Source organism: Xyrauchen texanus, chromosome 30, assembly GCF_025860055.1.
Source record: "Xyrauchen texanus isolate HMW12.3.18 chromosome 30, RBS_HiC_50CHRs, whole genome shotgun sequence".
In the NCBI taxonomy this organism is placed as follows: Eukaryota; Metazoa; Chordata; class Actinopteri; order Cypriniformes; family Catostomidae; genus Xyrauchen; species Xyrauchen texanus.
Window position 1 is genome coordinate 26,431,076 of NC_068305.1, and position 25,865 is coordinate 26,456,940.

Sequence of the window (25,865 nt, forward strand, 5' to 3'; positions counted from 1 at the left end):
TCAACATGCTAGTTAACAGAAAGTGATGAAGTTAATTTGTAGTTGAGTTTACTTATTTCAATTAGGTTCTCTCTACTTTAAATCTTTAAGTTAAGATTACATGATCATTTTAATGTAGAAAAACAAATTTAAAACATGTGGAACCATTTTCCTTGATTAAATTAAATGTAACTGTTTGGCTGAACTTGAAGTTAATTGCAATTAAAATTGAGCTTACTTGAGTTAGCTTACTCAATATATCAAGTTAAGATAAATTAACATGCATATGTTGGACAAAATGAAAATCTGATAGTTTGTTACTTTAAAAAATGTATGTAAATTATTAAAAACTTTATTTAGGGTTAACTGTTTAGGGTTTACAATGTGCACATAACTGTACTGACATCTCAAAGATAGTTCAGACCGAACGGGTTTTTGTGTTATAAAAGCTAGACGCAGCGCAACAAGTAAAACACAACAGCTGAAGTTCTTTTTAAGTTAAAACGGCATCTACAAATGTGGCACTCTTGTGTGAGATGCTGAAAAAACAAAAACAGAGACAAGCAAACATTACATAGCACAAAGCACATTTACATAGTTTTTCTATTGAAAAAAAAAAGCACAAACGGACACAAAATCAATTTAGTGACAGAAAGACTCTCTCATATGTGTTGGCACAGAGTAGAGCTCTCCAGTCAGCTCTTCCGTGCCCTACCCTGATCTGCCCTTCATGAGTGTCACCAGAGCTGGTGTGTGCACCGCTAGTGAGTGTGGACACAGATGGTGCGGGGGGAGCAGCGCATGAATATATGATGCTGGAGGGTGAAGTGTAGCAGGTCGATGCAGATGCCCACTGGCCCCATGAGGGCCCCTTTGCCCGGTCAGCCACGGCCCCTCAGCTTCCAACCAGATGTTGCAGAACCCCAGCTAAACCACTCACGCTCTCCAAAAGATGGATGTCAAAGCATTTTAAGACATGAGAATGTCTTACTGAGATGCAACTCTGAGCTGAAGGTTATAATATTCTCAATGTTAAAATTGGGAAATTGAGTTGAGCTAGGATAAAATTGAGCTAGGATACATAATTTGTAGTTTGATATCCCTGAAAAGTGTAAACACTCTATGGTGCTTTCAAAAAAACATTTTTTTTTTGTCCAACTAATGGCAGACAGTGGCAGTGGTCTGGAAACCTCATCTTTAAAAAAAAAAAAAAGTTTTGCAATTTAGTGTTCCAAAAACTGTTCAAATGCACATAAAAACCAAACGGAGCGTAATTCAGCATAATAATATATTTCAAGGTGAAAAACGTAAATACACATTATATACAGTTACAGTTACAAAAAGTGTTGAAACACTTACAAAGAGAATTTACAAAATGTGGAAAAAACAAAGGCATATTTAGCTGAAGGTAGGCTATATGAACAAAAATAGGTGTACCCTATTCATCAACCAAATATTACTAATGGGCTTATAACATAATATTTGGCAAACTATTCCCAGAAGTATTACTCCAAAAAAGAAGAAGAAAAAAAACTAAAATAAATATTCTTTACTCTTAGAGTGACCTGAAAAGTACAAAGTTAAGTCTTACTGGCCTGATTAGTCTGACCTAAATTGGTATGCACATTATAATGCAGGTTGTATTTGAAATTGTTGTTGCATTCTAACAACTTTCTGGGTGGGAAATATAAACAAAAGACATACGTTTAATATCTACAGAATTAATCTTCACATGACATCAATGACAACTTTTGATATTTGAAAAGCATTAAAAAATAGCTTATTTTTTTATGACACATTTGTGATAACTTTGTTATAAATGGTTAGATTGATATGTAACCAACTGAGTGAAAATAAGAAATATTTTGGCAACACCCAAGCCTACAAGCTTTGACAAGGCATCAGGTGGCGCATCTGCTACATTTGAGGTATGTCTAAGTAGATTCAAATGGAACAACAAGGTTTTACTGACCCAAGAAAAAGCTTATAAGATGCATTTAATAGTGGAAGAATGTAGAGAGGTTCTAATGTTTGAAATCCTGGGCCTGTTCAATACGTGCTCAGTCTTCAGCATGCATATGCAACCAGACAAGACAAATTGCCAGAAATATTGAGGTTACGTGACTTTGCTACAAGAAAAGCATGAAACCACATAACTTGATCCTCTCCTTGCTAAAAGGTGCCCTTGAAGTCTGTAGTCAGTAGAATTGGTATTTGTTATATACTTGATAAACAACATAAAAAATACTTTAATAATACAAGGTGATGAAATATTGAATGAGAAAAATTACAAGACAAGTGTATAAATAAAGACAGCTGTATGTCATACAGGAATCGAAGAAGATCAAACCCTCCAAAACAAACTTTGTCCTGCTTCATAGAAGTGCTTGCTTGCAAACACATTCAGCCTGCCTCAAATGGCTCATCCAATCAGCTTCTCTGCTTCTCCAAAACTCCTTTCAATGTCAGTCCACATTTTAATTCAGCAGAAATATGCAGTCTCATAGACAGAAGAGCTAATTCTTTCACCATCAACACACCCCTGCTGGAGTTACAAAGAGAGCTCAGAGATGGGATTCTCGACTGTGCCAAAAGTGACCTCTTGAAGGATGGATCTCTAGGTAGGTAGAGGGTCATCATCGCCACGTTTACACTTACATTTGCAGCAGAGCACAAAGGGAGTGGCCAGCAAAAGGAAGGGGGAGGCCACTAGCAAGAGTAAACCAAAGCCAGCAAAGATCCCTACAACCTGAACACAGAAGATGGGAGGGAAGAAGGATTAAAGAAGATAAAATTATGCATGTAGATTCCTGGTGATTATTAAACAGTGAGATATTGCTCTTTATGATGCTGGAACACATCAACATCAGTCCAGATGCCGCAATGCCACAAGAGGGCAGTAATGTTTAACTGTCCATGTCTTGATGTCTGTCCTAGAGTCATGTTGAGTTTGTCTGTGATGTACCAAAATGCAATATCATTTCAACAGTGTCATGAAGGTTGTTAAAGGGGTAGTTTGACAAAAATTCATATTCTATCATAATTTACTCACCATCATGATGTCCCAGGTGTGTATGAATTTCTTTCTTCACCGGAACACATTTGAAGAAAATTTGAAATTAGTCCTTAAAATTCAAGTGGATGGTGATTCGATTTTTGAAGCATCATAAACGTCATCCATATGTATCCAGCTATTAAATTAATGTCTTCTAAATTGACACGATCGCTTTTGGTGCGAATAGATCAATATGTACACTGGCGGCCAAAGAGTTGGTATAATGTGCAGATTTGGCTCTTATGGAAAGAAAAAGTGCCATTTTACTGATCACAATATATAGTCAGGACATTAATAATGTGAAAAATTACTATTACAATTTAAACTACTTCAAAAGGTTCTCATCAAAAAAATCCTCCATGTGCAGTAATGACAGCTTTGCAGATCCTTGGCATTCTAGCAGTCAGTTTGTCCAGATACTCGGGTGACATTTCACCCGAGTTCTTGCCGGGCACTTCTCACGCACATTACAGTCTAGCTGATCCCACAAAAGCTCAATGGGGTTTTTCCAATTATCTGTTGCCCAATGTTTGGGTTTCTTTGCTCACTCTGTTTCAAAAGTGGCTTTTTCTTTGCAATTCTTCCCATAAGGCCTGCACTCCTGAGTCTTCTCTTTACTGTTGTACATGAAACTGGTGTTGAGCAGGTAGAATTCAATGAAGCTGTCAGCTGAGGACATGTGAGGTATCTATTTCTCAAACTAGAGACTCTGATGTACTTATCCTCTAGTTTAGTTGTACATGGTCTTCCACATCTCTTCCTGTCCTTGTTAAAGCCAGTTTTCCTTTGTCTTTGAGGACTGTAGTGTACACCTTTGTATGAAATCTTCAGTTTTATTTTTTAGCAATTTCGAGCATCGTATAGCCTTCATTCCTTCAAAACAATGATTGAGTGATGAGTTTCTAGAGAAAGCAGTTTCTTTTTTTGCCATTTTTGAGCTAATATTGACCTTAAGACATGCCAGTCTATTGCATAATGTGGCAACTCAAAAACACACACACACAAGACAATGTTAAGCTTCATTAAATAAATCAAATAGCTTTCAGCTGTGTTTGATGTTATGGCAAGTGTTTATCTAGTAGCAAATTAGCAATTAAGCATGATTATTCAAGGATAAGGTGTTGGAGTGATGGCTGCTGGAAATGGGACCTGTCTAGATTTGATCAAAAATGACTTTTTTCAAATAGTGATGGTTCTGTTTTTTTACATCAGTAATGTCCTGACTATACTTTGTTATCAGTTGAATGCCACTTTGGTGAATAAAGCACATTTCCTTCCGAAACAGCTAAATCTGTACATTATTCCAGAAATTTGGCCGGCAGTTTAAGTACTTTTTTAACCCTAAATCGTGGCTTCCGGTCAGCAGCTGTAAGCACGTGTGATGTACTCGCGTTGGCACATGAACCACACGTGAACTAAGCCATGTACGACACACATAGAACAGCGATGCACAAGAGAGTAGGAGTAGGATCTGTATTTATCTGTTTCTTTACTCACAATGGTACATTTGTGCGCTTATCCTGGATGTCTCAACCGAGAGGATAACGTGAGATTACATCCGAAAAGACAATGCGAACACGTCACATGAGAGACCACGTGATCTCCACCCTCTAGTGAAGCTTACCAGAAGCGTTGGGCTATGGTTAAAAGTACATATATATTGATATTTTTTCGCACCATAAGCGATCTTGCCGATTTAGAAGACATTAATTTAACCACTGGAGTCGCATCGATGACGTTTATGCTGACTATCTGTGATTTTTGTAACTTCAAAAGTTGAAACACCATCCACTTGCATTTTAATGACCTACTGAGCTATTTTTTCTTCAAATGGGTCCTGGTGAAGAAAGGCATATACATACGGTATATCATGGTGTTGAGTAAATAATGACAGAATGTAAATTTTTGGGCTATTGTTTTAAAGATAATTGATAATAAAACAAAATATTTGCAAGCAAACATCCTAATGTTGCTACAAAGCACTGTGCTTTTTAAAAACAGCATATTGGGAAGACACCTTGTTAATATTGTTTAACTGATAAATTAAAAACACTCATTCATGGATCTTGAAACTCAAAATGTCAAATCTTTACTGAATGCCTTAACAATTAATTTACCAACAGCTGAAAAAAAAAATGACAATGAATTTGCAAGGCAATGCTATTTTCTTCAGATTTTAGAAATTTAGATTTACAGCAGTAGGTAGAAGGAAGGTCCTAAGTTTCTCTTTAAAAATACATCTAACACAAGATGCGGAGACACAACATAAGGATACACACACATTTAGGCTGGCTGTAAATGCCCTCATTGCATCTTGATGTGCTTTTAATATCTGAGGATCAGCCATATCTTATTTTGTGCACAAAAAACTTTTAAGTGCACAGTAATTTAAATCAATCAACAACACAGATGCATAGTATGCATGCATTGCATGCAGGGTATTTAACTACTCTATTCTTTGATATTTAGGCTTTAATAAGTGTTACAATAAGCCAGGGCTGTTTCAGCACTCTCTTTTCCATTTCAGATGTGCAGACAGGATAAATACACTCATGTGGTACACACCTGTGTCCGATGCCAGATGACGGAGGAACGGGAATGACCTAGTTTGTTCCGGCATGGTCCTTTATCATAGTGGATCAGTAAGAAGTCATCCTAAAGATGTATTGGAGAGACATCAGATAGTCAAAAAAAAAAAAATCAAATGGAAATAACAGTCCACCAACTAACCAACCAAGACTGAGGGTTTTGAGGTTTCAGTTACTGCACTGAAGGAATATTCCAGAACTTTCCACAGAAACTCTACTATGTGTTGTTTAAATCATTACAGTGGTAAAGCTATCCGAGGATCAATGACAAATTCTCCCTTACAGTATGTGCAAAGATGGGTTCATATCTATGATCAACATTGCAGTTGTGGTCAACAAACCACATATACAGTATATTGTAGACAGAACCAAAGGCATTTTCAAGAACTAAGTAGTATTCTTAAATCAACAGGAATAAAATAATCCTCCAAATATAAGACCAATTTGCCTAAAACATTCAAATTCATATGAAAATAATTAGTCAATTAATTTTTGGCTTTTACCCAATATAAGGTGTAAACAGGATTTTTATATAGGGACTTACATCCAGTGACTCCAGGCAGTACCAGCAGAAGGCATGCTTACAATTCTTACACATCATCTGGGCACAGCCCTCGTCTCTCTCAATGTACACTTTACATTTAGGACAGCGTTTGATCGGAGCCTCGTCATCCTGATTCTTGAGGTGGGAGCTGAAAGAGAGATAACGTTAAAAATAAAACCAACAAGATATTTATATGACACATCACAGGTCACAGCACAGATGATAATGGCCTGTTGACCATCTTACTGCTGTTGGTAACCTAACAATTAATGACTAAGTTTTGTGTAGGTTGCACGTAATGATTGCAGGTTCTAACCCTGATATGAGCAATATGAATTCAGAAATGCGACTGCACTTCCTGCCTCATTACTGCTGTACACCTCAGCAAAGCACATAACATCAGGTTGCACAACAGGTACTCTCAAGTCACTTTAGACAGAAAGCTACTGCTAAATGACAAGTAATATACTATTTTGAAATGCTGCTGGAACAAAAAATTACATGACATTTAATTTATTTATTTTAAACAACCAGACAGACAATAAGAAACACCATCTCTGCTGTGTATGCCATATGATTTGATGTTGAGGGTTTGACGTAAGCTAGCAAGTATGTGTACCTAATTTCCCCAGGCAGGAAGGTGGCAATTGGAAGGCTCTCTTGACATGCCTGTCCTGTGTGGCTGTCTTCCCTGCAGGCAGAGCAGAAACGCAAGTTGCACTTAGGGCACTGCACTGGCTGCGGCATTTGCACCTCTGCCTCTTTCAGCTGGCACACCGCTTGGCATGAGGAGGATGGGCACCAGGTCCGACTAGGATCCAGGAGCACCTCTACATGGAAAGACAGAGCATGTTTAAAATGATGACCCAAGTGCTCTGATCAGCATCTGCCTTGAGTATCTACTTTGCCAGTTTTAGTCTCCTTTTACAGGGGTACTGAACAGTAGAATTTTTTAAAATCTTTTGACACATAAAAACCTGATGTTCCATGAAAACATACTGAAACATTCTGAACTCTCTTGCCAGTTCAAACACACCATTTAATGCAACTAAACTGCAAAAACACCTCGTTCTGATGCTCACCAGCTTTCTAACATCAGACAGATAAATAAATCAACACATGACAGTCCATGCATATTGGGTGATCAGAAACTTGGCCAAGGGTAGGTAATAAAGAGAAGGAAGGATAGATACTAATATTCCTAACCATCAGAATATATAATGATAATAGCAAAACATGAGAAAGTCCACCAAACCTGTGTAGCACCTGCAAGTCTGCATTAAGCATCATTTCAAAGGAAATGGTGCTTAAAAAAAATCTATTTTTAACAAGGTCCCTGATTATTTTAGTCAGGCTTCAAGGCTTTGAAAAGAGGTAGTTGTTGAAGGTTGGGGAAGTTAAAGTGCTGTTGATTTTCCATGTTTGTTCATTTAATTCTAAAGGCGTTTGCGAACGAAACGTGATTGCTTGCCGCAATCAACGTTTTGAATCGAATCAATGGATTCCTAATGAGCCATTGACATCTGGAGCGTACATTCACGTCGATTCTTGCACAGCTATTTTTTTTACAGTGACATTTTTTTTTACCCTCGCCCAACAATGAAATTCCCTGGCCAATGACACTTTAAGTTTTAGATCACGTGTCAGGAGCCACTGCAGTTATTAAAACCAGCACAACAGGTGGCCCTATAGCATAGCATGCTGTTTTGACCACCGAAATTAAACGCTTAAAGAAAGACTCGAGAAAAAAATCCTGAACCAGCAGTGAGGATGTGTATTTCATTTGCATCAAATGCCTTAAAAACGTAAACAAATTTTCTCAGATCGGTTCTCTTAACGTGTAACTTTTACTGCTGAATCACTGCCTTACATACCCTTTCAGATCTGATCTTATGTGAATGGTTTCATAATGTATTCCATATTGCTGCATTATTTAGCCTTTTTTGCCATCTTACGTGGGAAAATATCTATAATATAATTAGGGCTGTCAATCGTTTACAATTTTACATGGTGTCCCGATTAATTAATCGCAATAAATCGCATATACAAATATTTGCAGAGAAAGCCCCTCATATAACAATAATTCAATATATAATTATGAAATAATTATACATAGTTATCTTTAAATATTAAAAAAAGATACATATAATATAAATGTAATACAATATATATATAAAAAAATATTCAGATAATTAAAATGCATTACATTCTTGTGGCAGAAGAGTTAAACATTAATAAGACAATACAAAAAGCAGCTTTAGAATACAACGTATTGTTTACTACCATATTATTGAACATAAGTCAAGTCAATCATTGGCATACAGTTCACAGCAATCCATTTCACAGGTTAATTTGTCAATCAGTTTGAGATTTATTATGAGGGCTTGGTTAAGGACCCGTCAATGTAAACCTGCGTCAGACATGCTTGTGTAGCGTATCGGGTGTGTTGCATCATAAATATACAATTTTTAGGTCACTGTGTCAAGTTAAATATAGTTTAATACTCAGAACACAGCTTGAGAACTCTTAGTTCGGATTTGTGCTCCATCAACTGTTTCGAACGCAAGAATATAACGCATGTTTGTGTTGTTCTGCTGCTGAAGGGTTGTTTTGTTAACTGTGTAAACTGCAAATTGCTCATACAGCTGAAGTTTCACTTACTGCCCTCTGGAGTAAACAGGTGTTACTACAAGTTTGCATTTCTCAGGAATTTTCCTTATTACGGTCCGGTAAACATAAAAAAAGCGAAATCAATATCCGGTGTGATCACCTTTGCCTTTAAAACAGCACCAATTCTCCTTGGTACACCTGAATACAGTGTTTCTTGATTGTTGGCAGATAGGATGTTCCAAGCTTCTTGGAGAAATCACCACAGTTCTTCAATCTATTTCGGCTGTCTCAATTGCTTCTGTCTCTTTACGTAATCTCAGACTGACTTGATGTTCAGTGTGTGTGTGTGTGTGTGTGTGTGGGGGGTGGGGGTGCACTGTGGGGGCAATGCCATCTGTTGCAGGGCTCCCTGTTCATCTGTTCTATTTGCAAAAGTAATGTTTGGGAGTCTAACATATATATTTCCTATTGACACACTAAAGCTGAATATATAAAAAACCCTTTTGCACAGTACTGCATGTACAGTATATTGTGTTATATTTGCCTTTGTATCACTTTTTTAAACAACTTTACGGATCTCATATTTTTCTTCGCCAAATATTAATCTCAGTACTGTGACTGCTATCGTTAAATAGTTACCAGTTGTGCTTCCTTTAGCAGTATTAAAGTACCTAATAATAGGTCAGACTGAAGATGGGTTTTGAGTTTAAATGTCACATTTATTTTTGAGCAAATGTATAACACAAGTAGATATACATGGAAATAACATACAAATGCTGCTGCTTGAAGAGAAATCAGTTTTCTTTTTCGATCTGCTCGATAGAGAACATGTTTGCTTTGCATCTTCTCATCCGTGATGGGTTGAGGGAAGACCAGCTGAAAGGTGTTTTGTGCCACCTTCCGTACTGGGGTAAAATTGCTAATCAATAAGTGTCACATACTGTAAAGGCATATATGTGCTAACTGTGATCATTCACGTTGCTTTCTCTGTGAAAGGGCCATTCGACAGCAATTTGCCTCTTAAAATCACAACGCCTTATGTGTGAAAGCCCTTAAGGGATGAGGAGAGGGTGAAAAATGGTTGTGGAAAACTTCAAATTTCTTAAGGTGAAAAGAAATTAATAAAGAAATGTGCAATACTCTTTTAATTATATGGATATTATACTGTATATAAATATGGTATAATACATTACATAAAAGTTACAAACCCACCATTTTTCATCAACTGTGTAAAAGTTAGAAACTACAGTTGATGTACTTTTATTATATGTCTGTATCAAGGAAACTCACCTCGCTCAAACTGGAGTCTCTTATAACGTTGCATGATCTCAACAGCCACCATACATTCAATCTAGAGCAGAGAGAAAGAGCATATATGTAGAAGGAAATAAAAGGGGAGAGAGACTTGAGTCTTAATATCAAACCCTAAATAATTTATTTTAAGTCTCTGACAAAAGCTTCAAATAGGTCAGCATTTTATGTCTGAATTTCAGGTGAGCTTACCTCATTTTCCAGTAAATGTCCCCGTTTTGGGCAGGTAGAGTCTGGACAGCTAATAGCTGTTTCAAGGCCGTCTTTAATGAGCAGCTCAACATATTGCTTCAAACACTGAAAGAGACAGTTGATGAATATCAAAAAGGAAATAATAGTCTTTAAAAGGATATTCAATTGCTGCAAGTGGTTATGCTATCACCAACAAAAGCTCTGTTCATTGTAATCAAGGCAACATCCAGCCAGAAATAAAAATATTGCACTGTACATAAGAATTGTACTATGTATGTGTCTATGTGTATCTATGTATGTGTGTGTCTGTGTGTATGTACGTATGTGTATAATTATTTTTTATGATTTTTTATTATTATCCATGTCTTGCTGCTGTTTTTGTATTGTTGTGCACTAAAAGCTCCTGTTACCAAGACAAACTCCTTGTATGTGTATGCATACTTGGCAATAAAGCTCTTTCTGATTAATATACATAGCTATTTATACATTCATATTTGTAACATTTAAACGTACATGTTTGTAAGTTTAGATAAACATTCAAAAATACAATATGGACGTTTTGAAAGCATCTAATACTATTTACAGCTTTAGAAACTGAAAATATTGATGAATCCATTGCAAATATATTTGAATACACAAATTGATGATAAATATATTTGTACATTTTTACTGTTTTATAGATATTTTATATCCCTTAACCCTACCCCAACCTCTAAACACAACCACATATCAACAATATAAAAACATGCAACAAGTAGATTAATGTACAGTAGCAATAATGTGTTACAATACAATAATTTATATATATATATTACAGCCGCTAATCCCACACCTACTTCTAACCCTAACCTTGACCATTTATTAATCATATAAAAAAACGGGTAACAGATCAATTTGAACACAGAACTGAATGAAACAAATAAAAATTCATATAATAATGTCAACTGCATTAAATAAATGTGATGGCATTTAACTAATCATTGATTATAAATTATCATTTATATCATAAATGATCATAAATTAAATATAATTCACTGATTAATTCTATGAATTATTCAATATTAATCGATATTTTGTACATTTTTGTAGGTGTTAATACGTAGAATGAAGTTTAGATGCTGTCAATAAGTTAGTATTGTACGTTTCAGTGTCTGTGCAAACGTAAGAGAATGTATGTTTGCTAGAACCAAACTTTATATAAAAATACATACAAATTCTCATGAGATCATGTTGCAACATCAGACCATCATAGTATTCTGTTGACTGAGACAACATTCAAGAGCTGATTGCAGAAAGAAAGTCATTTTGCCCACATCAAGAAGAAGCTCTATACGCATAGCAAAAAACTGCCAAAGCATTAGTAACATTATACTGTAAATACATATTTACACTATATATATATATATATATATATATATATATATATATATATATATATATATATATATATATATATATAAACTCTTAATTAAACAGAAATAATATATGTCAAAAAACATTAATCTTAAAATTTGGTTGGTAAGACTACCTTCTGAATATAAAGAAGACACATTCCTTACCAGACTGCAGAATGTGCATTGGCACTGGGAGATGGTGGTCATCTGTTCCAGAGGAAATTCTCCCAGGCACAGTTTACAGGACAGAAGGGGCGCCAGGTCCACGTCCCAGCTGGGTTCATAGCGAGAGCTGCTCATGGTTCACGGATCTGGGACACTAAGAGTCACAGACAAACCACATGACTAAAACAAGAGCTAAAGACCATGGAGAACAGGCAAGTAAGAAATCCTAATTTTGACTCATAACCAGGGGTGGACAGGACTAAAAAGTGGCCCTGTACTTTCTGGCCCAGAACGACCCACCATCCAGGCCTGCAGCACACCACACCGGCTCATTGATTTCATTTTCAGGCACAATTTCAAATTTAGTTTTTGAAAAAATACATTAATATTGACATCTAGTCGTGACAACGGGGCCCACAGATGCAAAAATTGTCATAACTTTAAAACATCTACAGAACAACTGTAAATGTGATGATTTGGAATCTTTCACATTTTTTCTAGAAGTAAAAATAAACCATTGTCTTATTTAATATGCGGTCATAGAAACAAGTATACTATATTATTTATGTATAGCTATACAAGATCAGAAAATGTTTAAATTGATGAAGAAAGTGTCACAAAACATAAAAGATCTATGAAAACAGAAAGTTGGACAGAGTATGTACAAATATAAATATATGTAAACTATAAACATACCTCTTAAATTGCAGATCTTTGCAGATATTGTGCAGATTAATTGCTCATATTTTCACCATTAATTTGTTGCATATTTTTATCAGCAGTGTTTTAATTCCTTCCCTAGATTATTATTGATTAAAATGTGAAAAGCCCTGTTCAAGCCACACTTCAGCTAACAGTAATTCTTTGCAGTATAAGTCAATTATGCAAATGACTGTGTACTGCTCATAGTTTTATTGTTTGCCAATTTTATTTCCACTACTGTTATTGTATTTGTTGTAACTTGGGAGTTATTTGTCATTTTGTTATTATTCAGATCTTTTACTTAATATTTAGTTTTTGGTAGTCACCATTATTGTGATTTATATGTCAAATAATGAAGTCCACACAGTTACGAAGCAATCACGCTCATACAAAAACCCTGCCACTGTGTAAGTAATTTCAAAATAAAAGTAATTGTATTGTTTTGACCTTATAAAGTTCATTTAATTCTGGCTCTGTTTAGGGGTCTGCGCTGCCATATTGGAGCCAAGGCTGGCCACCTGTGTGCCTTTAGGAAGGGTCAGCCCTGATCAATAATATCATAATTGTTTTATATTTGAGCAGCAGAGGGCCGGCTCAAATTACCCAGCGGCCCACCGGAAAAACGCCCGGTGCTCTCGACTGCCACTGAACAGCACCCATGGATGCATATCTTATTGCTTAAAGGTGAATTGTGTCATTTTTTTCATGTTTAAATAGTATTTGGGGAAACCTGTATGAAAATATTATTTTTGCTATTCTATTTGGTGCTACTAGAGCCACAGAAATCGCACTGAATTAAATTGGAAAAGAGTCGTCCTGAAATAACACCTGACATTTTGACCAGCTATCCTTCTGAGAGGTGTTTTCTGAGGGCTTGTCCAATCACTGGCAAGTGTGTCAATATCCCTCACTATGCTGCTAGGCATCCCAAAGAAAACAAATGACTATCTCTCTATAGGGGAGAACTAGGACTAGAGAACAGACCCCCGCAGAAAGTACATGCAGCACAAGCAGCATGCTAAAAAAAAAATGACTGATTCGTACCAATATTTTGTTACTTTGCCTGTTTGAACTTTTGAAATGAGATCATAGATTTACTTTCAAATTATGTTTTGTTTGTAAATTAACACAATTACAGTCCCACAAAGAGGCACAGGGGATACTTATAATGTAGCAGAGGCATTCAGTCATTTCCATGAAACATTATTGAATTGGATGCGTTAGCTAAATGTAGCAATAACAGACCTACATTACACAACAATACAAGACAACTGAGAGACACATACACAACTAGTACAAAAGGTGCAAACATTAATCGATGTTCAAGAAGGCAAAACGATATATTAAGGACCAAGGGGATTTGAACAGAATGATTTGGGAAAATTTTATTATTTTGTTTATGTAACTTCTGAAAGGGCAACTTCACTACTCAGGACATATCAGGGACTCATGCACAACTATCACAAAAGCTACAATTAGAAATTGATCAGATGAAGCAACACACCATATTAAGACCAGTATAAGGGGATGTAAACTTTTGAACAGGATCATTTATGTAAGTTCAGTTATTATTTTTACCTATTACTGTATGTCAAATAGCTTCATCGTGGCAGTACTAAATAAATAATACAAAACAATTGTTATAATCCCTTATCTTGCAGATGCTGCGAAGAGGATGCAAACTTATGCACTCAACTGAATTTAGTGATTATATTATGAGCATTAAAAAGTTAATTGTAGACCCTATTCAATGCACAAAATGTACCTATATTACAGATTAATAAACCATCAGTTTTCAGCCTTTTCATGCTTATGGTAGATATGCAGATGGTTATAATTTGATCAGTAATAGGCAGCAAAATAACATTGGTGCATCTCTGGTTTCTATTAAGAAATGTTCACTATAACAGCAATCACTACACGTCAGCATGAGCTAAAATAATTAAATTAATGAGGAATGTTCAGATGGTCTGGTACGTTTCTCAGTAGCAGATATCTGTGTGGGTGGAGACAGATGGAGACTTGAGTGCTTGCGTCTGCAGTATCTCATTGTGTTAGTGACGGGAAGAGTCGACAGCCCAAACAGCACAGGCCTCTCAGCAGGCTGTGCATCTCTCCTGTTTGGGCCTTGCAACTTTGCCAGCACACCCACACAGCTTTATCCAGACACAGGAACTCTCAGCCAAACAGTGCTGTGAAAAAGTATTTGAAGCTGCCCGTCACAACATTTGGAATGAGACTGACCAAAGAAAGACGTGGGAAGTGTTCTGGAAACCTGTATGAAAATTATTTTTTTAAATTCCATTTGGTGATGCTGCTGGAAGATAATTCCAAAAGAAGCTACTGCAACAGAAACCGTGGCACTTGCCCAGAGTTTTCAGAATGACTGACTTGTAATCCCAGGCATGAACGAAGGGCTGTAAACCTCCATTGTTCATTCACTAGACTAACTGCAGCTGGAGCCCTTCCTACACGCAAATGGGTAAGGAAGTGAAATACCCTATTTAGTTGGGTCACACAGAGCAAAACGGCACAATGGCCATCATAAGATCCAGACTGAAGAAGTGAAATGTTAAACAGACAGCCAGCACAGATTTTTACAATTAAAAGTGCTCAAAGTTCCCTTTAAAAAAGAAACTGTTTTTTGTCAGTTTTGCAAAAAGTAAAGGGGGTCAGGAGATGCTAGGATAGTTTTCATTCCATGAGTAAAATCATATAACAAATGATATCAAGGTCTTATGCAACATTTATTTTTAATCTATCTAGGTTAAAGCTAAATTAAGATGCTCTCCAGTCACGAAACTACACAACTGTCACTCCTGACTCTTGTGTGCTGGGCATGGCTAGGCTATTGCCAAGACCTCTGGCATAAATATTTAAACAAGCTTTCTCTTTCATAAATACAGGAAATATACAATATGTATGTATGTATATATATGTATGTGTATATATATATATATATATATATACACACTCACCTAAAGGATTATTAGGAACACCATACTAATACTGTGTTTGACCCCCTTTCGCCTTCAGAACTGCCTTAATTCTACGTGGCATTGATTCAACAAGGTGCTGAAAGCATTCTTTAGAAATGTTGGCCCATATTGTTAGGATAGCATCTTGCAGTTGATGGAGATTTTTTGGGATGCACATCCAGGGCACGAAGCTCCCGTTCCACCACATCCCAAAGATGCTCTATTGGGTTGAGATCTGGTGACTGTGGGGGCCATTTTAGTACAGCGAACTCATTGTCATGTTCAAGAAACCAATTTGAAATGATTCGAGCTTTGTGACATGGTGCATTATCCTGCTGGATGTAGCCATCAGAGGATGGGTACATGGTGGCCATAAAGGGATGGACATGGTCAGAAACAATTTAAACAATGCCCAATTGGCACTAAGGGGCCTAAAGTGTGCCAACAAATCATCCCCCACACCATTACACCACCACCACCAGCCTGCACAGTGGTAACAAGGCATGATGGATCCATGTTCTCATTCTGTTTATGCCAAATTCTGACTCTACCATCTGAATGTCTCAACAGAAATCGAGACTCATCAGACCAGGCAACATTTTTCCAGTCTTCAACTGTCCAATTTTGGTGAGCTCTTGCAAATTGTAGCCTTTTTTTCCTATTTGTAGTGGAGATGAGTGGTACCCGGTGGGGTCTTCTGCTGTTGTAGCCCATCAGCCTCAAGGTTGTGCGTGTTGTGGTTTCACAAATGCTTTGCTGCATACCTCGGTTGTAACGAGTGGTTATTTCAGGCAAAGTTGCTCTTCTATTAGCTTGAATCAGTCGGCCCATTCTCCTCTGACCTCTAGCATCAACAAGGCATTTTCGCCCACAGGACTGCCGCATACTGGATGTTTTTCCCTTTTCACACCATTCTTTGTAAACCCTAGAAATGGTTGTGCATGAAAATCCCAGTAACTGAGCAGATTGTGAAATACTCAGACCGGCCCGTCTGGCACCAACAACAATGCTACGCTCAATATTGCTTAAATCACCTTTCTTTCCCATTCTGACATTCAGTTTGGAGTTCAGGAGATTGCCTTGACCAGGACCACACCCCTAAATGCATTGAAGCAACTGCCATGTGATTGGTTGATTAGATAATTGCATTAATGAGAAATTGAACAGGTGTGCCTAATAATCCTTTAGGTGAGTGTATATATATATGTGTATATATATATATATATATATATATATAATACATACATATATATACATATATATATATATATATATATATATATATATATATATATTATATACAGTGAGGAAAATAAGTATTTGAACACCCTGCTATTTTGCAAGTTCTCCCACTTAGAAATCATGGAGGGTCTAAAATTGTCATCGTAGGTGCATGTCCACTGTGAGAGACATAATCTAAAAAAAAATCCAGAAATCACAATGTATGATTTTTTAACTATTTATTTGTATGATACAGCTGCAAATAAGTATTTGAACACCTGTCTATCAGCTAGAATTCTGACCCTCAAAGACCTGTTAGTCTGCCTTTAAAATGTCCACCTCCACTCCATTTATTATCCTAAATTAGATGCACCTATTTGAGGTCATTAGGTGCATAAAGACACCTGTCCACCCCATACAATCAGTAAGAATCCAACTACTAACATGACCAAGACCAAAGAGCTGTCCAAAGACACTAGAGACAAAATTGTACACCTCCACAAGGCTGGAAAGGGCTATGGGGAAATTGCCAAGCAGCTTGGTGAAAAAAGGTCCACTGTTGGAGCAATCATTAGAAAATGGAAGAAGCTAAACATGACTGTCAATCTCCCTCGGACTGGGGCTCCATGCAAGATCTCACCTCGTGTGGTCTCAATGATCCTAAGAAAGGTGAGAAATCAGCCCAGAACTACAGGGGAGGAGCTGGTCAATGACCTGAAAAGAGCTGGGACCACCGTTTCCAAGGTTACTGTTGGTAATACACTAAGACGTCATGGTTTGAAATCATGCATGGCACGGAAGGTTCCCCTGCTTAAACCAGCACATGTCAAGGCCCGTCTTAAGTTTGCCAATGACCATTTGGATGATCCAGAGGAGTCATGGGAGAAAGTCATGTGGTCAGATGAGACCAAAATAGAACTTTTTGGTCATAATTCCACTAACCGTGTTTGGAGGAAGAAGAATGATGAGTACTATCCCAAGAACACCATCCCTACTGTGAAGCATGGGGGTGGTAGCATCATGCTTTGGGGGTGTTTTTCTGCACATGGGACAGGGCGACTGCACTGTATTAAGGAGAGGATGACCGGGGCCATGTATTGCGAGATTTTGGGGAACAAACTCCTTCCCTCAGTTAGAGCATTGAAGATGGGTCGAGGCTGGGTCTTCCAACATGACAATGACCCGAAGCACACAGCCAGGATAACCAAGGAGTGGCTCTGTAAGAAGCATATCAAGGTTCTGGCGTGGCCTAGCCAGTCTCCAGACCTATACCCAATAGAGAATCTTTGGAGGGAGCTCAAACTCCGTGTTTCTCAGCGACAGCCCAGAAACCTGACTGATCTAGAGAAGATCTGTGTGGAGGAGTGGACCAAAATCCCTCCTGCAGTGTGTGCAAACCTGGTGAAAAACTACAGGAAACGTTTGACCTCTGTAATTGCAAACAAAGGCTACTGTACCAAATATTAACATTGATTTTCTCAGGTGTTCAAATACTTATTTGCAGCTGTATCATACAAATAAATAGTTAAAAAATCATACATTGTGATTTCTGGATTTTTTTTTTAGATTATGTCTCTCACAGTGGACATGCACCTACGATGACAATTTCAGACCCCTCCATGATTTCTAAGTGGGAGAACTGGCAAAATAGCAGGGTGTTCAAATACTTATTTTCCTCACTGTATATATTAACCCTAACTCTAACCTTAATTTCAATGATAAGTTGACACTCTTTTCCTAAGAAAATTTTGATATGCAAATAATATAAAACAAAAAAAGCAAACACCATGAATCATTTAATTAATAACTCAGGAAGTGCCTCCTGTGCTGTTTGACACAAAGAAAGAAAGTAAAGACAAGATTTGGCTAACAAGAACATGGGAGAAAAAAACCCAAAAATGAATATTGAGACCATTGCACATTGTTATGTGGCATGACACATGTGTCTGTGTAATAGAAAGCATTAGGAAGAGATGAATCTCTAGATGGCTTGTGCCATTTCAGTTAGACAACATGATCTAAAGAGGATTTTACAGATTAATTGAATGACTGGGATCAAAGGATTTGTTGCAAAATGCACACCCATCATCTCTCATTTTGAGGAGAAAAGAATTTAAACAAATGTCAGAGGAATACAGAGAACTGTGGTTTATAGGAGAGTTTGTGAGTGAACTTGCCATTGCCCTTTCGGTATTTTCGTGCAGGCATACACAGAGTCTAGGCCAAGGGTGTGCAACTATTTTGGTAAAGGGGCCACATCGGGCTTTTAGTAGTGCAAAGGGGGCCGCATTGTATTCCTTTTGAGATATAATGTTCTGCATTTATTTGGTTTTTGTAACTTTTAAGCACAGAAATAGTTGTGAACTCAATTTTCTGAAGTGTATCTGTGACTAATGCAAGTATTCTACAATTGCCTAAAGTATTATATTGCTCTACAAAGGTAGATACTTTTCTATCAGGCATTAAAAAAAACTGAATAAAGGCTGAGCTTATAAATGTATTTTGCCATCTCTACTTCCCTGTTAATTTATTATTCAATCTCTACATCAGGGGTCTGTTTTAATAATAATTAAAAAAAAACATTTATAGAACTTTTAATGTTTGTTGCAAAGCGGGTGAGTTTACTTGTTCTTTTCTAAAACGTTACCCGTTTACAGGCTAAAAGGACAACCGAATAACACGGGCTGAATGAATATGATAAATGATTACTGCAAGAGTTAGATTAACATACAGGTGCGAAGGGACTTCAACATTTCTAAATTGCACAAATAAAAAATACATATTCTTCTCTTACTTGCTTTTGCTCACATGTCAATGATGCAGAGATCTACTTTTATATTTAATTTAATCACTGAGAATGTTTACCTGCAAAGTAGCACCAAACAGCACAAGCAGCCTCAAGAATGGACACAGAGTAGGTTTCCCCTTTGAACAAGTTTGTTCAAAGGGGAAAGCGAGATAGAAAAAGCAGACTTGCGTGCATGGTTGCCAGATTGAACAAAATATGTCTACATAATGTTATGTCTAACATTAGGCAGAATATTTCCAATTTGCACAAGTATAAATCTCAGACTGGGGGTGTTGCGTCTCTTATCTGGCAACCCTGAGCATGTTAAACACATTAAACCAGGTTGAGGGCCTGATCCGAACTGCGGGCCGTATGTTGCCCATGTCTGGTCTAGGCACAAGTGGGTTTAGCGAAATCACCAGTGCAATGCGCAAAGGCGCTGGATCAAGTGCAATTTAATATAGTTAATTCCCTCAATCCCCAGCGATAAGACGGCACATTCATAAGAAGTTGGTAATGTAAATGGACTGCATGCAATGAATTAGAACAATTATTTTATTATATATAAAATAATTTTGTTCTTTTGTGCATTTATTGCATCCTTGATTGTCTGGAATATATGATGGTGAAATGCTCCTTTTATACACATGAAACTTTAGATTCTTGGCAGAATTTGGATGTAGAAACTAAAATAAAATCTAAATAAAGTGGCCAAAAAATCATACCAATTCAAAAACATTTTACTCTCTTCAAATTCTTCCACCGGCCCATTTGCAGTGATTTAAAAATCACCACGACAACAGGTGGAAAAATACTATAGCAACATAGATCATACATGCAATTGTACATTTCAACACAGCTGAGGTGGTTTTCAAACGTCTTAGCGCAATGACCTATTTCTCAGGAAAATGGCAAATTGAGCATTGCGCCACTTCATTACCATGCAATACACCCACAGTTTGCGCACATACACCCACAATAGCGCAAACTCTCTCACCAACGTCCACTTGCATGTTGCACACGGTCATTTTAGCATAGGACTTCTCAGTGAACCCATGACATGAATAATCCGTGTAGCAAAAATTATGTTCTTCTAGGCATCAATACGCCACACCAGGGTTTTTCCTGCATTAAAATTTTTTCGGTGATCGCCGCAGATATATTTAGAGCCGGAGAAGCAAATGTTATTATATTGATTTTAATTTGCCGCTTAATTAGTGCTAAAAATGCTTCTCATGTGGAACGCGAATGTACGTGGGCTGATTGAAGACTGGTTTCATGTGCATGATAAATATTATAACTAGGCCTATAGAAATAAGGTGTTAAGTTAGTTTGATTTCCCACAGCACCTTGAAGTACAAAAACTGTTGAATTCAGAAGTTTCTAGATTCTCAGACAATCAAAAGTAAATAATATTAATTACAAATATGAACTGCAATTAAATATCTTGCATTTAAATTTAAATAATGTAAACAAAATAAATCAAATCAAATAACAAAACTGCCTCACATATGTGATGACTGTGTATGTCAGCCACCACCGAAGACCTTTTTTGTCTAAGAAAAACCCTGCATATGATTTGTAGAGCTGAGCAGTAAAGTCACTCTTAGACAGTCTCTTGTCCTCATTTGAATGAAAAGATGCCAAACAGCTCCCTAGCTGATCATGGAGCTGAAAATACCAAAACACAGGCACAGTTCGGTAATTCATTGTGCCCTTAAAGGAATAGTTTACCCGAAAATAAATCATTTACACATCTTCATGTTGTTGCAATCCCACATGACTTACTTTCTTCCATGGAACACAAAAGAGAATGTTAGCCTCTGTCACCCTTCACTTTCACTGCATGAAAATGATAAATTAAAAGTCAAACATTTAGCTTAACACTGGCTTATGTGTTCTGAAGAAAGTAAGTCATATGGGTTTGGAACAACATGAGGGTGAGTACATGATGACATCATTTTCCTTTTTGGTTGAACTGTTTCTTAAAAAAAAAATAAACTCTACCAGTGCCGAGAAACTATAAAACTTTGACGCAGTACTGTTGTATTACTTTGATGAAAAGTAATGGTGTGTGTGAGCATGCAGAACAGGAAAAGCGGAAGCTGGCAGGCACGGTGTGTTCCGGACACAGGAAGTCCCTGTACATCCCATGAAAGAGACATTCAGAAATGTCCAGCTGTACTACAGCATACACTAATGTCCCTCTTTTTCAGTCTGGTTCGGTAACGTCACATAAGGCTTGATTTAAAGATAAAGAGAGGGGAACTCTCTTTATCTTTAAATCTGCATATCATGATTAAGGTTACAGACATCCATCTGAATGTAAACAAAACCATCTATTTGTAAATAACTCCCTACAACTGGTCTCAAATCAAAAAGTCAAACATTGCACTACATCTAGAGTTAAAAAAAAAAAAAAAAAACACACACAATCTGGGTCAAGGTTAGCATAATTTGTAGGGACCAAATGTATACAACTATTAAATGTACCCACAAGGAAAGTTGCTTATTAAACAAAATAATGTATTAAAGGGATAGTTCATGCAAACATTTAAATTCTCTCATCATTTACTCACCATCATGCCATCCCAAATGTATGACTGTTTGAATGCAAACAAATATTTCTAGAAGAATACTTCAGCTCTTTAGGTCTATACAATGCAAGTGAATGGTGTCCAAAATTTTGAAGCTTAAAAGCAAATAAAGGCAGCATAAAAATAATCCACATGACTCCAGTGGTTAAATTCATGTCTTCTGAAGGGATCCAATCAATTTTGGGTGAGAACAGTTTATATTTTGGGCTATTCTCACCCAAAATCGATTGGATCGCTTCTGTCATATGGAGTCATATGGATTAATTTTAAGCTGCCTTTATGGAGCTTCACAATTTTGGTCACCACATGCATTGTGTGGTCCTACAGAGCTATGACATTCTTCTAAATCTCTATGTGTTCTACAGAAGAAAGAAAAAGTCATACACATCTGAGATGGCATGAATGATGAAAGAATTGTCCTTTTTGGGGCAACTACTCCTTTTGAACAAAATGCATAAAATGCTGGTTTCTTCGAAGGTCAGGTTCAAGGGTAGGGTTATGAGATACAAATTTGTTGTTTAAAAAAAACAAACAAAAAAAACAATAGAAGTCAAAGTCCCCACTATGAAATAACAGAAACTGTATGTGGGAGCTGGATATGGGGAATATAACACATTTTATGACACTTTTTGTACACTTTGATTAATACAGTAAATCATTGATTGTCGATTAGGCAGCTAATGCGGTTGTGAGTTAATGGCACATTAAAATCAATCGAAGTGATCTCTTTATGCATTTAAACATCCTGAATAAACATCAAAATGTGAATACCACATTTGTAAACCTGTTAAAAAAAAAATACTCCGTGCACATTCTCCCACTGAATTAGCAACTGTAAGGAATGTGAGGCATTAAATAACAAGTCATTAAGACTGACATCCACAAACAACCCATCAGTAGGTCATGTTTTGACTGGGCTCTACGTCCTGAGGAAGGAGCAGACGTGATCACACTTGTTTCAGAATGATCTATCTGCAGAAATCAACACTTACACCTGGCAAACAGAATGCACTAGAAATAGAGAACGATTTCTATTCATGTGAGTATGACTGACAAGTGACAACCACGTTTCTGAGGTGAAATAACATGTCTATGTACAGTACTTGCCAATGCCCTTTAAATCAACATCAGTACGGTATTTTAAGCGAAAGCCTTATAGGGAAACCTGCTGTAGGACCAGCCTTCTTAAATGTCACGTAAAATGTGTAATGGAGTTTCCCCGGATTATTAGAATCGGATCAGTGTGCTAGCCTGCAGAGATTCCCCCAATGACTAAACACTCAAAATGTCTACGGCATATCTACGGGATTAGTGTTACGAAGAGACAATGTCAACAACTGAACCATTTTCAATTACCGTTTGAAACGTTCCATATACATCGAAAAAAAAAACACCCTGTTGTGAAAATTATTTCAGAGTGCCGTGTCAAAGTAAGAATACAAAGTAACACGACGTTCAATTGTCACAATAACACTCGGTGGACTGCCTACCTTGGGTTGAATATATCAGCTGTCAATCCGTTATTGGACTAACAGCAGCTCCACGTACAACTAAGCGCAATGGCTTCCTATATGTCCGCATTCGTCGCAGATAAATTGAGATAGCATGGCTCGCAAGCCAGCAAAGAAAGAGAATACATAAAATCCCAGAGAAGCGGTTTATGCTCTAATTAAAATAAGGCTGGTCGAGCTGTTCGCTGTGAGTCCTTGGAGCGGCGCCATTTGACTGCGTTTAGAGGTGTGCGGCTCTAGAGACGCAACCGATACGCTATTCTGAGAGAGCAGAGCGCTCTGTGGCGCCCTCTGCCGACTAAAGGTCGACGCATACTCACGTCATACTCATGGTAACTTTTTCGCAGACAAGTGTAAACTGGGATATAGTGCCATCTGCTGGTGATAATTAGTTCGTGACCATTTTCGTGCACTGAACCTTGACCGCAGTTGAGCTTTACATATTACCCATTACAACAACTGCAACATAGGCCTATATATATATATATATATATATATATATATATATATATACACGGACAGCCAAATGTTTTGAATAATGTGCAGATTTTGCTCTTATGGAAAGAAAATGGTACTTTTATTCACCAAAGTTGCACTCAACTGATCACAATGTATAGTCAGGACATTAATAACGTGAAAAATTACTATTAAAATTATTATTATTTTTTTTTCAGAACTTCTTAAACTACTTCAAAGTGTTCTCATCAAACAATCCTCCAAGTGCAGCAATGACAGTTTTGCAGATCCTTGGCATTCTAGCTGTCAGTTTGTCCAGATACTCGGGTGACATTTCACCCCACGCTTCCACTTGCCATAGATGTGACTGTCTTGTTGGGCAATTCTCACACACCTTACAGTCTAGCTGATCCCACAAAATCTCAACTGGATTTAGATCCATAAAACGCTTTTCCAATTATCTGTTGTCCAATGTCTGTGATTCTTTGCCCACTCTAACCTTTTCTTTTTGGTTTTCTATTTCAAAAGTGGCTTTTTCATGGCAATTTTTTGATAAGGCCTGCACCCCTGAGTCTTCTCTTTAATGAATTAAATAATTTTAATTTAATTTTAATTTTAACTGTGCACAAGACATTGTTTTAAAAATATAACAAAATTAAAATGCATTTACACTGCTCAAGAGTTCAGCATGGAATCATGAAGACTTAAAACACATGATTTACACAGTACAAGGGGTAGCTGAAAATGTATGAAGCAATTAAAGACATTTACACAACAAGAAGAAACAGTGGCTGCTAAGAGAGCTCAAGAGGACTGCTGCAAACAAATTCTTAATGTTATAAAAAATATAAAACAGCTGGTATATCAATGCGTAAGTGAATTCATAAAGGCCCACAACAAGAACACGCAAGCTTAATAATTTGAAAAGCTTAATTTGATTTAAAATATAAAAGCTTGTATGTTTATTTAAACTGAAAACTTTATAGCTATATCATTTAAAACTATTACAAATAAATACAGGCTACTATTGATTACAAAATGAATAGACTATAAATAAGAATTTACTCCCCAAGTTTATTTTCCAGTTTCAAAATCTATCAGTTATATATTAACTGGTAGATTTTGAAATTGGAAAATTAACTTAGGGCGTAAATTCTTGACAATATATAGACAATGGAATAAACTAATTTGTAACTATATAGGAAACCTAGAATTAGTCTTAAGTTGAACTAGAATTCCCAAATGAATTAAATTATAATAAAGCTGCCGAAATTCAGCCTATATTGTATCAAACGGGGAATTCGTATATTCCTGTTTCTATCCAAACAAAGCAACACATTTCATGCCAAATACATTAGATAATACATTTAAGTTTTGGGCAGATAAGAGGTCTGAAAATATATCACCAACTGTTCACTGATAAAGGAATGGATATCTTTTCAACCTTAGCAAAAAATATGAGATTCCAAATTGCCAATTTATTGGTATTATAGTTATTTATATATATATATATATAGTATATATATATATATATATATATATATATATATATATATATATATATATATATATATATATATATTATAGTATATATTTTTTTTTTACTGTTACAGATATTTATTAACAGACGTTAAAGTAAAAGAAACAAAAAGGAAATGCATCCATTAATACATTTTATAACTGATACATACAATACAATTAATACAATAAAAATGTTAGGAATTTTCAAGAGATATACAGGACACTGAATAAAATTATATGTAGGTGGGAGGAT

The 25,865-nt window shown here is 36.6% G+C and overlaps 1 protein-coding gene across 1 annotated transcript; it reads right to left on the reverse strand.

The window, feature by feature from the left end:
- Positions 1 to 1,238: 1,238 nt before the first annotated feature.
- On the reverse strand, positions 1,239 to 23,884 carry LOC127624356 (probable E3 ubiquitin-protein ligase RNF144A-B). Its single transcript, XM_052099150.1, has 8 exons — positions 23,615 to 23,884; positions 11,839 to 11,992; positions 10,280 to 10,384; positions 10,067 to 10,127; positions 6,786 to 6,996; positions 6,167 to 6,314; positions 5,600 to 5,689; positions 1,239 to 2,728 (listed from the first exon to the last, which is right to left on the reverse strand). The coding sequence occupies exons 2-8, from the start codon at positions 11,971 to 11,973 to the stop codon at positions 2,597 to 2,599; spliced, it is 882 nt and encodes a 293-aa protein (XP_051955110.1). The 5' UTR covers positions 11,974 to 11,992; positions 23,615 to 23,884; the 3' UTR covers positions 1,239 to 2,596.
- Between the last annotated feature and the right edge of the window lie 1,981 nt (positions 23,885 to 25,865).